This window comes from Etheostoma spectabile, chromosome 21 (genome assembly GCF_008692095.1).
Source record: "Etheostoma spectabile isolate EspeVRDwgs_2016 chromosome 21, UIUC_Espe_1.0, whole genome shotgun sequence".
Lineage (NCBI taxonomy): Eukaryota > Metazoa > Chordata > Actinopteri > Perciformes > Percidae > Etheostoma > Etheostoma spectabile.
In genome coordinates this window covers 15,676,191-15,693,128 of record NC_045753.1, presented here as the reverse complement: position 1 = coordinate 15,693,128, position 16,938 = coordinate 15,676,191, and the positions used below count along the sequence as shown (strand labels likewise).

Sequence of the window (16,938 nt, the reverse complement as noted above, 5' to 3'; positions counted from 1 at the left end):
AAAAAAAAAAAAGCTTTACTAATCCCAATCATCACGAATTGAAACTGCGACCAGGTGTCGGACACACTGTTCTGTCAGTTGATGCCATTGCTAGTGTTTATAAAAGCGAGCTCATAACACTGCAGCGTTTCAGTGACTCACTCTGACTTCATGCATTTTCAAAGATGCTCGCTCTAAATACGTTTAGTTGAATCCATCCAGACTGTATACTAATAATATACAGTCTCTGGTTGAATCACAAGTGTGTTTTAATTTGCACGCATGCGCTTGGGGAGGGTACCATTTCGTCATGGCTGACACGAGCTGGCCAGGCTGTTCGAAGAGTTTGAAAGGTGTCATATTGGACTTATGTGGTGTTTTATATGAGAGCGGGGAGGGCGACGGGGTTGCCATTCCTGGTTCAATTGAAGCTGTGAAAAAGTGAGTGAACAGGTAACGAGTTGTTTAAGTTATTGTCAGATATTTTAGCTGACGTTACTTGTATGCTCACGGTTCACTGTGCTGCTAATGTGTAGCCGTTCCTTGCAAGACTCACAAAGGCTCTGTGTATGATAATGATGACCAATGCATATTTAAACAACATGAGAGCTGTCTCAATCTAAGTGGCACTGTTGCAACAAGCTAGGTGCCGAGCTAACTCTCAACCCCTTTATAGGCTAAAGGCATCTGACCTGCAGCTGCGCTTCTGCACCAATGAGACCCAGGCCACCAGAGAGAAGTTTGTAGCCAAGCTCCAAAGACTGGGCTTCGACATCTCCGTGTCTGAGGTCTTCTCTCCTGCTCCTGCAGCCGTAGCTGTCCTGAAGGAGAGGGGTTTACGGCCTCACCTGCTGGTGTATGATGGTAATGCTTGAAATTGTCATGACGTATTATTTATTCTTAGTGTCAGACTTCATACACAGGTTAGTGCATCTAAAACATTAATTTGCATGACATTTTGTCCACTTGAAAGAGTTTTCGGGACACTTGTTAGTTGAGCGTGTTCCAGGAATGTACATACATTAAATGGCTGTAAAGCCTAAATTTGTATTGTCAAGAATCTAATAAGCAAACACTTTGTTCAAATGTAGCACGCAAAATGAGTGTGACACAGCAGTACTGTAAACACATTGTTTCAACATAAACAAATCTTTAGTAGGGGTGTTAACGGAATAGGCTTTTGCCATTGTTCACAAATCTTATGAAAAGACAAAAAAAAACACAATGCATTAGTTTTACTTAATACTAACAACTTTCCCAGCCACACACATGTCTTCTTACTGAAGATCTGAATCTTAGGAAAACAAATTACAAGTATATAGTTTAATTAAATCTAAAGTGCTTACTTTACACAGCACTGCAGTTAAAGTAAATTTGGTGCACCAATAAGTATTTCCAGAAGCAGGACTGTGTATATGGGATATTTACGCAATAAACTACAGATTCCATGTTAACTGCAATAAAACAACATGCGTTGTGGTGGCTTATTGATGTGTTTAATAGATTTTGGACAACAATAGAGATCTATGGCACAGAAGGATAAACCAGATCAAATTAATACTTGCTGGTTTTGGTCTTCTTGTGAAATTTGTTGGCAGTATAAAACCTATAAATATCACCAGACTCATCCTTTAAATAACCCAACCCAAACAAGTATTAATGTTTACTTTTCTGGAGGACTTCTCCCTGAGTTTGACAGCGTTGACAAGACCAACCCAAACTGTGTGGTGATTGGAGACGCAGCTGAACAATTTTCCTACGAGAACCTAAACGAGGCATTCAGTGTCCTTATAGACCTGGAGAATCCAAAGCTGTTCTCTCTGGGCCAAGGGTAAGACTGTAGTCATCACCATATTGCTTTATTAAAGTAATAAGCGCAATTTAAAAATAATAAAAGTCAAACAAAATATTTGTGAGGTTTTGCTCTCTTCATAGGAGGTACTACAAGGAGACAGATGGTTTGAAACTGGATGTCGGGGTGTACATGAAGGCTCTGGAGGTACAGTAGGTTAGGAATTTGCACTGATACATTTATTAGGAAAAGCAGTTCTGTACATGTGAACAATGACTGATTATTAACTTTTTGTTTTCCCAAGTATGCCTGTGATTTAAAGGCTGAAGTAGTTGGAAAGCCATCCCCAACATTCTTCCAGAGTGTTCTCAATGACATGGGGCTTCAACCGCATGAGGTACATAACAGAGGGTGCTATAATAATGCAGGCTCTTACTTCAGTGCTTTTATCTAGTTTAAACCGTTAAATGTTTAGCTTTGCTGAAAGGATTATTCCATGTTTTTACTCTTTGTCCTTTGATTGCACTGGGAAATAAGGCAGGGGAGTCAGAATTCCACTTATTAAGGGAGTAGTGATTGGGATGGCCAGTTTTCATAGATGACTTGCACTTTATGTCGCCATACTTGCACGTCGCAGTGGTCCCCTCTAGGCCTGCACGATTTGGGGAAAATTATGAATCACGATTTTTTTTTTAGTTCAGAATTGAGGTCACGGTTCGCTGCCACAATGTTTTGTCTCACAAAATGTCATATTTATTGTACACATGAACCATGACAAAATAAAACAAATTGGCCATCACCACAAGCCTGTAAACATAGAGGCTTCAATATAGAGACGGGAGAGTACTGCAGCGCTTGGGAGCGCTTTAAGACCTATTTTATACAGTCAACGTTTAATACTCGTTTGAACGTTTAATAGAATTAAATAGTAGCATTTGTTATTCAACATCTGTTTTATCCAAAAAGATCAATTTCTGTGTTTGTTTACCTAACTTCAATTTTATTTCTGCAAAACAGGATTGTCAAGCAGACAAACTGACCACACATACAGTATATAATAAAAGATCGATATTTGGCGTCTTTGTATTGATACAGTAATGTCACTATTGATATATATATTTTATACCCCCCCTGCATCCAGTATGTTGGGCAGATTATGCTTAAGGTCTTTACTGTTTCAGATGTTTATTTGATTTTGCTCCTACCCCATTCACAGCAGCCATCTGTTGTTTTATCTCATCAGGATATACAAATCAGTCCTGAGCTGTTAACACTCCACGCACTTCCTTTTTAAGCATCATACCTGTTACATAATAAACTAATTGCCTCTACACACCTAATTGTTAACTCAATATATTTAGCTACCGGCAACAGGAAGAGGAAGACTCATGCTGGAACCTATTACAGAGTAAAGCCAAGATTCTGCTTGTTAAATTGTACACTCTTGCTTTGTCACTCTTTTTTTTTTTTTAAATCAACAGATGTCTGAACATGTGTTTAATGCCTATCTGTGGGATCTGCTTGTCGCAGAGTATTCCACGTAAAAGGAATATGCTGCAGTCTCTCTAAGCTTAATCTATTTTTGGACCTGGCAGTTGGCACACTGAGAAAGCTGGGGTTATCTCAGCCTAAGCCTCGCTCTTTTCTTGGGATTTTTTGTCTTTCACTTAGGCACGGATATATCCACAGCTACATCTGCTGCTCTTTTCACCGCCTTCTGTTACTCACACAGGCTTTCAAAAATAAAACGGACTATAATTATTTATTTCAGAAGGAATTTTTAAACTCTTGTGAATACCTTCTCTAATCAGAAGTTGTATTTCTTTTGGAGAACAACCTGCTGGACCTCAATTAGAGGAGTCAGTCTTTTACAGTTTATTTCAGAAATCACATTGTTCACTATAATAGACAATGGTGCGAACTCATGCTTGTGTAACAACACACACCTGGTGAGTTAGAGGATAGCTATGACGTTTAAAAAAGACACCCGAGGAAACAGTGGGGAGGCTGAAATGGATCGGCCAAGTGCTGATGATTAGGTAGGAATCAGGAACAAAATGAGATGTGAACTGCTACTCTTGGCAAAACAAAGATATATGTACGGTATATCCAAATGTTTTAAACCTCAACCCCTCCAGCAATCAATAGTTGATGTCCTATACAGCAATTAGCTTTTAAAAACACATTTACAAGTGATGAATTAAACTGCTAATAGGCAGATAAGGCTGTTCTTATTTTACATATTTGTAGCTCCAATCGCAATGAAAAAAAAAATCAAATTTCTTATGTCCTATTTCTTTTTCCATCTCCCTCATCTCTTGCAGGCACTGATGATTGGAGATGATCTGGTGAATGATGTGGGTGGGGCCCAAAACTGTGGAATGAAAGGCGTACAAGTCAGGACTGGGAAATACAGGTCAGAGATGTCCTAGTCTTGCATTGCCAGACCTATCTCCACAGTGCTGTGGACACCACACATACATTGTAGCATAGGAGAAAAAATAATAACAGCTGGATACATGGTTAAACATCATTTGCTCCTACCAGTGTATCGCTGTGTGTACTTTGTCCATAGCAGTCCTCACCAATCGGTCCCATAACTTCCATGTTGGATGGTAAATGCTGTAAACATAGTCTTTGTAGTCTATATCTATCTTTCCAATTGTTCCCTGCAAGAACCAAGCAGGCCTGCCTTGATCCTGGTCCAAATTGTCTTCAAAAGTTGCCAATATTTAGCATGTAGCTTGCTAGCTCTAAGTTTTTTGTTGTTTTCCGAAGCAAAGGGAATTTGAAAACCGCAATACACAGAGAGCAGAAGCGTACAGACATCCGCATACGACAGATGTCAGGCAATTATACTGGATATGTACTTTTGTTGATCCAGACTAGGAATGTCCTGAAAACACAAAAAGTCTTATTAGTGAATTATGGTTTCATCAACACAGTGTAGCACACTTAAAGACGACATCTTATTGGCCACCGCTGGGCAACAGGTGCCTCTATTGGTTAGTCAAACTATCCATGTCAGTGCGTGCCCTGCTGAAGTATCCTTGAGTGAGATATTGGCTCAATATCGGCTTAATCTGTGCTTATATGCCTGGAGATAAAAATAAAAATAAATTCTTACTAGGTAACATGAAAAACACATAAATCATACTGCATTGCCATATTTTAAATATTTGTCTTTAGAAAAGGTTTAGCTTTTTTAAAGAAAAGTGTCCTTGTAACAGAAGAAATCCACATGTTCTATATATTTTGAAACTAGTCTGACCATATGGTAAATCAGAATAAAAATCTATTCACTTGTTTGCCAGAAGAGGGCACCTTCATACCGTTGTGAATCACAGTTTCCTCCATAACAACCACCTCATTCTTCAGTCCTCCAGATTTGTTTATTTGATTGAGATTCCCTGAAAATAGCTTTATTCTCTCCACATGTTGAATTCGACTCGCCTTCAAGGTCATAGTTGCTGAAGGATTTATGATCCCAAATCTGGAGATTACTGTGGCGCCTTTCTCATGGTGTAATTACAGAAACATATGGTTGATTATTTTAGAAGCTATATGTGGTACTTATGGCTTGAAGAAAAGAGAAACGTGACTGGGAGTAGGAGTTATGGACCTACACATTACATCACATATAGGCTGTACATTATAATGTATGTTCAAAGTGATGCAGTAACTGGTGTTTTTTCTGCATGTAATACTACCTTTAGCTCTAGGTTTTGTAAGTGTACTTAAGAAATAATATATTTTACTGTATTTCTGTGTATTTTTAGGTACAATAATATACTGCATTGTATCATATTATCTGACTTAATATGTAAAATCCCCCATTAACTTTAGCTATCAAACGCATGTAGTGGAATCCAAAGTGCAATATTTCCCTTGAGTATGAAGTTGCCTTAAGGGGAAGTACTCATGTAGGTACTGTACGTGCCTCACAATTGTACTCAACAGTAGCTTACATCATTTCATTCAACCTTTGTTTATCCTCGAGAGATCATTGAGGGGCGACCCTCCTTTTCAATGTCATAGAGTGAGATTACAAAGACAAATACAGAACAACACAGAGTACAATCACAAGAATTATAGAAAGACAATAAAACATTCAGATTTGGAAAATTATTTAATAATTACATAAGGATAATAGGGATGCAAAAGAAAATACAATTATGTAAAGATGTTACAAGTAGGAGTTTGCAGGTTTTAAACCGGACAATTTAAAAATCTGAAATCTGAACGGCACAATTCAATTGATTTTAAGAAAGGTCTGTAATTTGTTCCAGGAGTCGGAAGCACAAAAACTAAAATTAATTTAGCAGCGGAATATGAAGCAAATGCCAGTCAGCAGAGCAAGTCTGATAATGTCATGGAGCAGACCAGGTATTAAAAGAACCAAACAGAACAAAATAATTGCACCCCTACGCTCCCATGATGGTGTTACCATTTTGTTTGGCTACAAATCAGCAACTAGTCAAAGGAGCACCATGCTTTGCATTGATGACCTGCTTCACTGATGTGAACTGGCATGCAGGAACACTGAGTAATCTGCTTGAGCATCAGTCAGCTCTAATCCTCTATTAAGAGCACAGTCACTCACTATAAAACCTGTCTGTGCAGATTTATTTTTGTGTGTGTGTGTGTGTGTGTGTGTGTGTGTGTGTGTGTGTGTGTGTGTGTGTGTGTGTGTGTGTGTGTGTGTGTGTGTGTGTGTGTGTGTGTGTGTGTGTGTGTGTGTGTGTGTGTGTGTGTGTGTGTGTGTGTGTGTGTGTGTGTGTGTGTGTGTGTGTGTGTGTTCAGCAGTAGGCAGTGTTTAAGTATAGTAGACTGAACTTTTTCTGGGCAGAATCCATGTGGTTTATGTGACTTCACAATCTTCTACCAGCAGCTCAGTTCAGCTTCAGTGTGCTGACACTAAAAAATGTCTGATACACTCAACCAAACACAGGGTAAAGGAGATTAAATTATATCATTGCTCATCCAGTGGTTTCTTTTTTGGAGGAGAGAGAGCAACTGGTTGAAATAAAAGGGCTGTTGTGGAATCTATATTGCCTTACACGACATGTTTTTCAGTTGTGGAGGTCGAGATTTATGGACTGATAAGTGGCTAAAGAATGATTTGAAAACAGTACAGTAAAATGATGTAGTGTACATTGTAGTGTTAATCAAGCCCAACAATTAATTTTCAGGACTGGATTCAAGGTGTTGAAGTTATATCATCACTTTGTCCATGTTTTAGTCTCTCATTGCATGGTCAAGCTCTCTCTTACATCCAGGATCTATTGCACGCACACACTTCTGGTCGCTCACTGAGGTCTTCAGGCCAAGACCTTTTTAACTGTTCCCAGAACTAGTTTTAAAACCAGAGGTGATTGTGCCTTTTGTGTGGTGGGTCCAAGGCTCTGGAAGGCTCTCACTTTAGCCTTGAGAGCCTTGGATTCTGTAGAAACTTTTAAATAACACCTGAAGACATCTTTTTGACAAGCCTTTAACTAGCAAAATGGTTTAGCGTTTTATGTGTTGTAAAGCACTTTGTGACCCCGCTTGTCTGTGAAAGGTGCTATATATTGTAAATAAAGTTTACTTACTTACTTATTTTTGGTCAATTTGTGTCAGTATTAAGAGAACACTTGTATTTTGCCTCTGAAACACAGCCAGTAACAGGAACTAAAATATATGCATCAATTTAGAATTTATGGCTCTAAAGTGAGCTGTAATTTACTCATTTAACATACACGTCATAATATCCCGGATCCCTCACCAGACTTATTAGACTATACTGTATACATTTCCTGAGAACAAGAAGAGAAACAGTGACAGTAACATTCATTCCTGCGACTGCGAGTGAGGAGCAGGCGTGATATTTAACGTTATTTAGCCAAACGGGCCCAGTGAACCCAGGCTTGCTGGGAGCAGCTATAAACCCTCAGTCAGATCTGTGAAAACACAGCTGTTTCCAAGTCAACCAGATGCTGCGCAGGCCTCCAGTTCCCACCAGGCTTGGAAAAAATAAAGACTGCTTCAAATACCCCAGGCATAGTGACAAGACAGGAAGGGAAAATATACAAATCACAGACAAATATAATCATATCATCTTAGTTTAAAAAGCTTTTGACTGGACAAAGTGTTACTCAGCAAGGACTGCCTACATTATTTAAACCTAATTAAGATCAGAAAATTCGTTTTTTTTTTTTACTATTTTGCTTTCTCACCTTATTAAAATGGATGATTTGAGATACTTGGTCAAGTCAGATCGTACGTAATGTGCGTTTATCTCTCTTAATTCTGTTAGAAAAAAGGAAAAGAGTATAATAATTAAGGATGTCAGGTGCAAGTAAATTAATGAATGTTATCCTAGGGTTACCCATGCAACTGCTCACTGTACTTTTCCCTGTCAGGGGGGGCAAAGCAAAGTGATATTACAGTGCCCACTAGCAATCTGTCTCTGAGAGTAAATGCAAAATATAGGGGTAATTGTAAAAAATGGGGCGTGTTCAGCTTGCAATCAACTTTCCCTTGTTCTTAAATAATAAGCGAAGGTCAGTGCACTTCCCCCAGGGGAGCCAGAGAACCCATTGCTCTTTAATGTAAAACAGATTTGCAAAGAGGGGCCTACAACAAAAAGTTGTTGGAAATTGGGAGCAGCCTCAGCTGCATGGGAACAATCCGCCATCACTGCGCTCTAGTCCAACCACTGCTCAGCCTTTCAGCTCTGCAGTTATGTGCTGAAGAATGGTAGTCCTAACGTGTAAGCTGCAAATCAAGTCTTACTACCTAAGTACAGAGTTCTGTCCATACAACAGGGTACCTAACACCGTCACATATTGAAAACCAGTACCAAATGCTGGGTCAGGTTTTCAGTTATATTTGCCTTATCTTCAAACAGCTGTTTCCTCATTTATATTGTTAAACCATTTTGAGCACTTACACAAGCTAACATTAGCATTTTTGGTAGAGAACAAGTCAAATTGCCATGGTTAGTTTAATGCGGCATTCATGCCATGTTGTTGCTTTCGCACATCATTGCAAAATACAGTACGTCCGTTGCTATCGTAGTTTTTTTTGTTTGTTTTTTTTATAGATTATTTTGGAAGACAACAGTGGCAGATCATTGCATATGCCAATTATGTTGCCTAACACAGCTAACAGCAGCTGTACTTCTCTATCTTAATGGTCAAACTGTTAGGCCACTGGAAGAGCAGTCAGCTTATGGGGATGCTGTCCTTTTCTCCGTCCTGTGTCTCACACTTTTAAATATTCATCTTCTGCGTTCTGTGGCCTCAGCTGGTCCTGTGTTCTTGTTTCTGTTGTCTTATCTTCTACTGCTTAGAAGCTTCAAAAAGCAGGTTCACATCGTGCTGTTTCCGTCATGCACTCATTTGTAAACCAGTTTAATTGGTACTGTTATCTGATGCAATTTAGTTTCTCAACCTTTAGGCCTTGGCACGCTGTCTGTTTCTCCGTGTATCTGTCATATCAAAAAAGTTGACTTTCAGGCTTTTGATTTAAACACACATCCTCACTATTGACATTTGTAATTCTGCCGCCTAGAAAACAGTATAGTGTGTGTCAGACACTAACATAGTATTAATAGGTATTTTGAATGAGGGCCAATGAGTTAGAGGAAGCCGTCTCTGGATTCTCATTGGATTCTGGCAGAGAGTGCACAGAAAACATTGTCACACAGCAGCAACCATCTTCAAAAAGGTTTACACAGTAAACCTCTCCCTGTGGCCAACTCAACTGCTAACGTGAGTGTTGGGAAACTGTTTTCCAAGCAGGCCGAGCCAGATTGAACATCTCTAGAGAGAACTAGTTCCCAATGGTACCAAAACCGCACCCTGGTTCGTGCCCTTTCTGTCTGCGACCGTCATTGAGGGATGCAACAGGAAGTAAGCATTGTAAAGGGGGGGGGGGGAGGTTTGCCCTGTGATTACCATGCAGATTAGCATGTTGGAGAACAAGGCAACTTGCCAGGATTAGTTGATGCTGCATTCATGCCACGTTGTTGCTGTGTTATTCCCAAGCTTTCATGCATCATTGCAAAATAAATCCATTGCTATCTTTTTTTATTTATTTATTTTTCACAGTCACACAAGATGAATGCAAAACCTAAATTTCAAGTCACGTATGTGCTTTTTAAGTGAAACCAAAGATAGACAAACAGTAGCTCTTTTTTTAATTAGCTAAATAGATTTCTAAATTAGTGTTAATTTTGGATTTCCTTCAGAAGTCATTGCCAGCAATGGTTATATTTGCAGCGGTTTTGCTTGTGGTTTGTTGACACTTCCTTTGGATAACAAGGAGATGTTGTAGCTTTCAAAAAAATTTCTGATATTTTTGACTCAACTTATAACTAGGAGGCTGGCTAGACCTCTGGTTGTTGGGATGATACAATGTGAATGTTAGGCAAATGTAAGCATGGTCATGTTAGCATTCAGCTTAAAGTACAGCTGAGTCTAACAAACCCAGACTGATGAAAGGTGAGTTATGATTGCTGTGTGTGAACTCTGTAACATTAACTACAGTACAGTGGTTAGCACACATCTTATCAATGAAGCTGTTGTACTAATGCAAAAACACGCATGTATGCACACATCCAGTATTGTGCACAGTAACATCAGTTGGAACACACAGTTCTCACCAGATGGTCAGTATGCAAATAGTCATAGCTGTCACTGTAACTGCTACTTCTGTAATCATAGTATTTAGAACCAGCAGGTCTGAGATGTTTGTAGAATGATAGTCAAAAGGATTTGATGACATAATGCAGACTTCCTGGCAGCAATAAACTGTAAAATTGTCTCTATCAATCTAGTTCAGGTCGTGTCCTGATGAATCAGTCACCAGTGTCCAGCATGACCCATGTCCCCCCCCCCCCCCTCCCCAGCAGCCCAGACTGAGCTGACTGGGTGAGTGGCACACTGCCTGTTATTAGTGGAGCTATCCCAAGCAGATTTCCACTGGTCTCCATGATGAAGTCATGCAAATAAAGCCATTTTCAGTGCAGCGAATAGAAGCTCATTAGGAAAGCAAATGACCCATCAGCCTGAGCAAACAGATCAAAAGAGTGAGTTACCGCTCTCACAGTGGAAAGATCTTCACTATCAACAATATAGTGGTCAGGATTTGTTTAGTAAATTTTGAATTGCAATCACAATATTGTATCAAAATAGGTTTAATTGTATTCTCACATCTCATGTGGCCTCAACCTCTAACTTTTACGTCAATAATTTGCATTTAATAATTGAAATGCCATTCTAGCATTGTTGCTTTAACATAAAGTCTAAAAACTCTAACTACTACACAAGATCTGAACATGAGCTTGTTCTGGAAGTTTTTAATGTTAAAACCTGGAATATATTGCAGTTATGCTTCATTTAAATCTTTTAATACATGTACTAAAAATGAGATTAAATTTTTAAATATCCGGTACAAGGTCTGTTTTTATTTTATATTCCAGTTTCTGCGTTGTTTGTTTTAGTGTTAGTGCAAACAAGACAAGAAAGCTAACCTAGTTTGAATGTGTGTGTGTGTGTGTTGTGTGTGTGTGTGTTTGTGTGTGTGTGTGTGTGTGTGTGGTGTGTGTGTGTGTGTGTGTGTGTGTGTTGTGGTGTGTGTGTGGTGGGTGTGTGTGTGTGTGGTGTGTGGTGTGTGTGTGTTGTGTGTGTGTTGTGTGTGTGTGTTGTGTTCTGTTTACACTGGGCGCAAAAGAGAGTTAACAATCCTCCACCCTGAATAAATATACAGGTTGACACATTTCACTGCATTATATGTGTCGACAGAAAGGTGATGCTCTCCCCCTCTGACATAAACTGCCTATTAGATCTCCTATCCTGTAAATTGAACAAACATTAGACTGAACGCAGGCCAGCAGTGTTAGGTTTATGGACGGGCTTTGTACTTTGCAGATCTGTGACACTGAACCTTGGCAGGGGGACTGTGCATGGCTGTGGTTGCAGCTTAATCTCCTTTTTAAACTGAGCACTGCCCCTGGGATGGCTCTCAGGTACATACTGTATTTCAGCCTAGTTTATCTTTCAGTCATCCACTGGTGTCCTATAGCCTCAATGGCTATGATAATGTACGTGGTTTCAAGTGTGCCCATCGGACAGGGAGGGATTGTAACGTTTGTGACTTAACCCTATTTCAAAGCCTTGTTTGTATGCATCACCTAGATGAGTATGCCATTTCTTTTCACCTGTGATAAAGCCTTTAATTCTCTTTTTGGAGCACACCTTTGTAGAACTGGATTTAATCTGTGATCATGTTTGAGCAAGTTATGCTTGAGTTGCACTTTCTCTGTAATTTTGCTCTCTTGACCTTTTGTGAACTGTTTTTCTCTGGAGATGAGTGTGCGAGCATTTTTATAGTGTCTAGTACAACAGCACAGTCCCACACCCTGTCCTGTCAACTGTTTTTAGCCCATTACTTTTGTCTGTGTGGGAAGGAAGTGAAGTTATCTCATTTCACTCTTCTCTGCTTAGGGTGTGGGTTGTGAGCTTAAAAGCTTGTCAACTTGACAGCTATAGCATTTTGGAATGTGTCAATGAGGTCAGTCTGCCTCTGCGCCACCACAGAGACCCTTTACTCTAACCCCCAATTTCCAGCAGTTGCAGAACGGCTCCAGATCCGCTCCGCTGCGTGCTCCACCAGGTCCAGATTTTTTACGGAACGGCTGCAGCTACGACTGACAGGTGAAGTCACGAGGACCCACAACATCTCGTGAATTTATGTAGAATAGAACCACAAAACCAACAACAGTTTGTGTTCATCCAGAGGAGTAGACGGGAAGCAACTCTGTGCTTTGTTTTCAAGGCTTAGTGCAGTGAAATATGATCCACCACGAGCACGGTCTATTTATTTTGAAAATTAACCGGATGTTGTATTTTGTTTCTGTGCTCAACTTCCTGTCCCGCACTATCTGCCGTGTTCTGAATTGCTGCGGAGCTCTACGGCATCCGGCAAAAATAGAAGCTCTGCATATCTGCTCTGGTGGGCTGCGGACTGAATCGGGACCCAGCCACTCAGCAGTCAGTGAAAATACACACATTGACTTTAATGGAAACCTAATAACTCGGCAGCCGTTCCGCACCCAGTGGAAATTGGGGGTAATCCAGTGAATCGTACTATGTGCAGAATATGGCCTTTGAACTGAAGCAGAATCCGCTGGGACACTCTTTTGTTTCCAGGTTGTTGCTGTTTCCAAGGTAAAACACTGTAGGTCCAGAGCAACAGAGACTAAATAAACAGTATACATGCTCATCTATGTATATGAATCCATGAACTCATTTCAGTCCTGTCCACTAATCAGTGACCAGCCTCTCACTGTTTCCTGCATCTCCTTTCTCAGTCAGCAGCAGGGCCTTAGTCAGGATGTTTACATGGGGAAAATACATGTTGCATAACGTTTCCATTTTCACTGCTGGATGCCCCTCCTTTTTAACAGATAACACATGAATGCTGGGTTTTGTTGGTTGGTTGGATCTCTTTCCTAGCTGCATGCTCCCACCTCATCCATTCTTGTTTCTGAGTGGTGGGCGGGTTGTTCCTTTCAACATCTAACTGCTTCAGCAATTCCACTTTTCACAGTGAATAAACTTAAGTGCATAGTTTTTCTTAACTTCTCTCTTACTTTAAACATTTAGGCTGGATTACATCAGTTTTGTGTTTAATGGCAGCATTTAACATAATTTCATACGGTCTGTTAACTTTGAGTCTAAGCTATGTTTTCTTCCCATTCCCATGGATCGGAATCGACAACTTTGTGAGGAATGTAAACACAATCAATTCTGGAAAGGATTTCCTCATTCAGCCGGCACTTGGTTCTTGGCTTAAGATCCAACACTGCTTTGTCTTTTTTGCCTGTTACGAACATTTACATTCACATTTCTATGCTTTTAATAGAATATTCCAGTGCAAAAAACATGACTTCTGAGACATTCACTGCCTGAAGGCACGCTTGCTCTTGCTCAGAGGATGGCATCTGTCATCAACTTGAATTTACAACAGTTGCAATGGATTTCAATGGTGAAAGACTCATGGCAAAACAGTCCAAAATATCCACAGAAACTTTTCAAACCAGCCTTGCAGAATTATGTACTTCTCTACTGTGTGTAGCCAAATATATATATATATATATATATATATATATATATATATATATATATATATATATATTTCATATATAATAATATCAATATATTTGTTCCATATATTGTTGCAATAAAGAAGAAATTGCAAAAGAAGATGCAATTTTTTTTGTATAGTTCTTAAAACATAAAACATGTTTTGGGGAGAATAAACTACGCTGGGCTGAGTGTTGCTATAGTAACCAAAAAAGCTTAGGATGCTGCAATTATGTGTGTGTACACGTCATTTGCCGGGGGAACTCAGCAGCCCCGCCCGCTGCAGAGAGCCGACAGGATTGACACAGCAGCCGCTTCGGCTACTTCTGAGTGAAAAACCGTTACAGAGTACATTGATGCTCTCAGAGTCACTTTCTGATACAAACTCTGACGCATGGGACTGCTAGGATTGGTTGAAGTTGCGGGAAATCCCAGTTATTGGTCAAATTTGGAGAAACATTGCAGTGATCGGTCAAAATTGCGTGTTGCACCAAAGTCACAGTGATTGGTTTAATTTGCGAGATCGCAACATCGCAAAATCCTGGAGGGACTGATTAGCGAATATAGTTCCATGCAAATATGCACAGAAGAGCTAAAAGTGAAATAGCTAGTAGGAAAAGTGTTTATTTTTACTATATTTAGGCAAAATAAGAGTATTTATCATTGATTTGAAATAAACCTAGAATACAGATGTCTATAGAAACTACAAAGCCACTACTGCAGCATAACACTTATGTCTACCCCAGAATATAGCAAGCTAAATGTATCCAAAGCACTGCTATGTACACTGCCATATTTGGCCATTTGATTTGTCGCTAGCATGGTTAGCCTTTATCTTTCATCGCAAACAATGTTAAACATAATTGTGTGCAAAGATAAACAGCTGCTTGTGATAGCAAAGGCAAAACTTGCATTTAATAACTGGGTCAATGTTGAAAGCCTGTTGATTGAAGCTGCTTGCATTTGCAGTGGAACAAGCCACAACGTCTTTCAAACCCATAAGGTAACAGAGAAGAGTTCATTTTAGTTACACCATAACCACATGTCACCTAGAGATCAATATGTGCACAACAGTACGACAAAGCTAGAACAAGAGTTGAAAGGGTGAAGTGAGACTCGTCCCAAGCTAAATAGACCTCTTGTTTTCTCATTCATTCAAGCTGCGTTTTGAACCTTCTTTTTGGATGAGATAGACTTGAGATCAGACCATAACAGGGCACCACAGACTAGAGATGCAGTAAGTACAGATTTGAGATGGATGTGGCAGTAGTTGCACAAAGAGGTTAAAGAGCTTGATAAGTCCAGTGGGTGCCTGAGGCTGGCCTACCATCTCTCACCACCCTGGGGTGACAGCTTCCCCTGCCTGCAGGCTTCTCTAAAGCCTGCCGTGCGTTATAAGTCAATGAGATATTAATAATTAACCTGAGCTTTTTTCACAGTGAGACCAGACTCCCACGGCGAGACAAAGAAGCTGGCCGGGCCTCAGCCACTGAGCCTCTCAACAGTACTTTTCCACCCGTGAGAGAGAGCGAGCGAGAAAGAAAGAAAGAAAGAAAGAAAGAAAGAAAGAAGGAGTGAGAGTGTGAGAGAATCGGAGAGCTAAAGCCCACAGATGGCCGGCTGAAACATAGCACTGCCTCTTAAATACATGAACACAGGCCCTTAGTCGTTTTCAAAGGGGATCCAATGCCTCTTGCAATTACCAATAGACAGGCTGCTTGGCTGGGGGGACTTGAGCCCTTGCCTGGTTTCTGATGGAGCCATTTTTCCTCCCTAATTGGGTGTTGTGTGTGTGTGGTGTGTGTGGTGTGTGTGTGTGTTGTTGTGGGTGTGTGTGTGTGTGTGTGTGTGTGTGTGTGTGTGTGTGTGTGTGTGTGTGTGTGTGTCAGGTGACTCAGCCGTCTCTTACCACTAGCTACACAGTGAGATATACTGTACATATAGACACACACACACACAAGCGAATGCTCAGCAATTAATCAGTGGCACTGCTAATAATAACATGCTGATGAAAAGAGTGTGGTTAGATCTGGGTCACATGAAGCTCTGCATATTGAGCACACTACTGACAGGACAGCTGTGAAAGAATACAGGGAGTTTACTTTTGTTTAAAAAAAATTGGTGAAATAAACAGGAAATATTCTTAACTTTTTAAAAATGTTTTTAAAATTAATCACATCTTTTAACTGTTCTAAATGTACTTTCAAGTTTTGAATGTACAATTTTCTCCAGAATAACCTCAAAGGTACTGTATGCTCAAACGTCCAAAAACGTTTATCGGTGTTTTTTGCCCCCAACGTCTCCTTCTAGGCAACGCTTCCTGGAAGGCACTAAGCTTAGTCACTGGTTAGGGTTCGGTGCCTTGAAGGCAGCGGTCGCAGCAGGAAGGAGATGTTGGGGGCTTAAAACACCATTGAGCATGGCAAACTCAAGCCCATCAAGCAACAACAGAGAGAGGCATATTGACCTGCATGTAACATTTCTTGGTAATCCTAACAACATGTAGTGTCCCACTTTACATTTGTAAATGCTATCTAAGCATCCCCTTTTTTTTAAGCAGCTCAACACAAAATAATGGACCTTGTGCATTACAGCAACAGACACATTGTACAAGTACTGTACATGTGTATCTCACAATTAAATTAAAACAAACCATAAATAAAGTGTTACAAAAAAAGTTACATAGAACTAAGACTCAGCATAAAATATATATGTATAATATTTCATATATAGAAATGGACAGTTGCTCAAAAGGCAGTACAACAAATTCAGAAAATACTACACGGCAACAATTTAAAACTATGATCTATAATGTATACAATATTGTAGTTAAGAAGAGCATAGTGCTTTTAGTGTCTCTAAGAGACAACAAGCGAAGGTTAATGGTTTACGTCCTGTTCATTAGCCCCAAATATGTTTGTGGCTGGGAAGGACAGAAACTTTCCAGTGGGTGGTTTTGACAGTCCAGGATACTCTCTCTCTGTCTGTCCTGTCTCTAATTTTCTCTCTCTTGCTCTCTCACACACACACACACAC

General features: G+C 40.0%; 2 protein-coding genes across 4 annotated transcripts in view; one reads left to right on the top strand and one right to left on the bottom strand.

Annotated features, from left to right (window-relative positions):
- The window catches only part of oat (ornithine aminotransferase), an 8,587-nt gene extending 8,578 nt beyond the window's left edge, over positions 1-9 (bottom strand). Inside the window, exon 1 of one of the 2 annotated variants that reach the window (XM_032501429.1) lies at positions 1-9. This exon is cut by the window's left edge and continues 241 nt beyond it. The gene's annotated coding sequence lies outside the window, so the exon portion shown is untranslated. The other variant, XM_032501426.1, reaches the window with a different exon arrangement.
- Positions 10-198: 189 nt separating this feature from the next.
- lhpp (phospholysine phosphohistidine inorganic pyrophosphate phosphatase) overlaps positions 199-16,938 on the top strand; it is a 23,198-nt gene continuing 6,458 nt past the window's right edge. Inside the window, exons 1-7 of one of the 2 annotated variants that reach the window (XR_004327122.1) lie at positions 199-420; positions 656-843; positions 1,657-1,810; positions 1,915-1,978; positions 2,076-2,168; positions 3,680-3,810; positions 4,096-4,187. Coding sequence is in view for 1 of the 2 variants with exons in the window: in XM_032501473.1 (XP_032357364.1) it covers positions 290-420; positions 656-843; positions 1,657-1,810; positions 1,915-1,978; positions 2,076-2,168; positions 4,096-4,187 (722 nt within the window). In the remaining variant the exon portion in view is untranslated. The remainder of the gene's footprint in view (positions 421-655; positions 844-1,656; positions 1,811-1,914; positions 1,979-2,075; positions 2,169-3,679; positions 3,811-4,095; positions 4,188-16,938) is intronic. The other variant, XM_032501473.1, reaches the window with a different exon arrangement.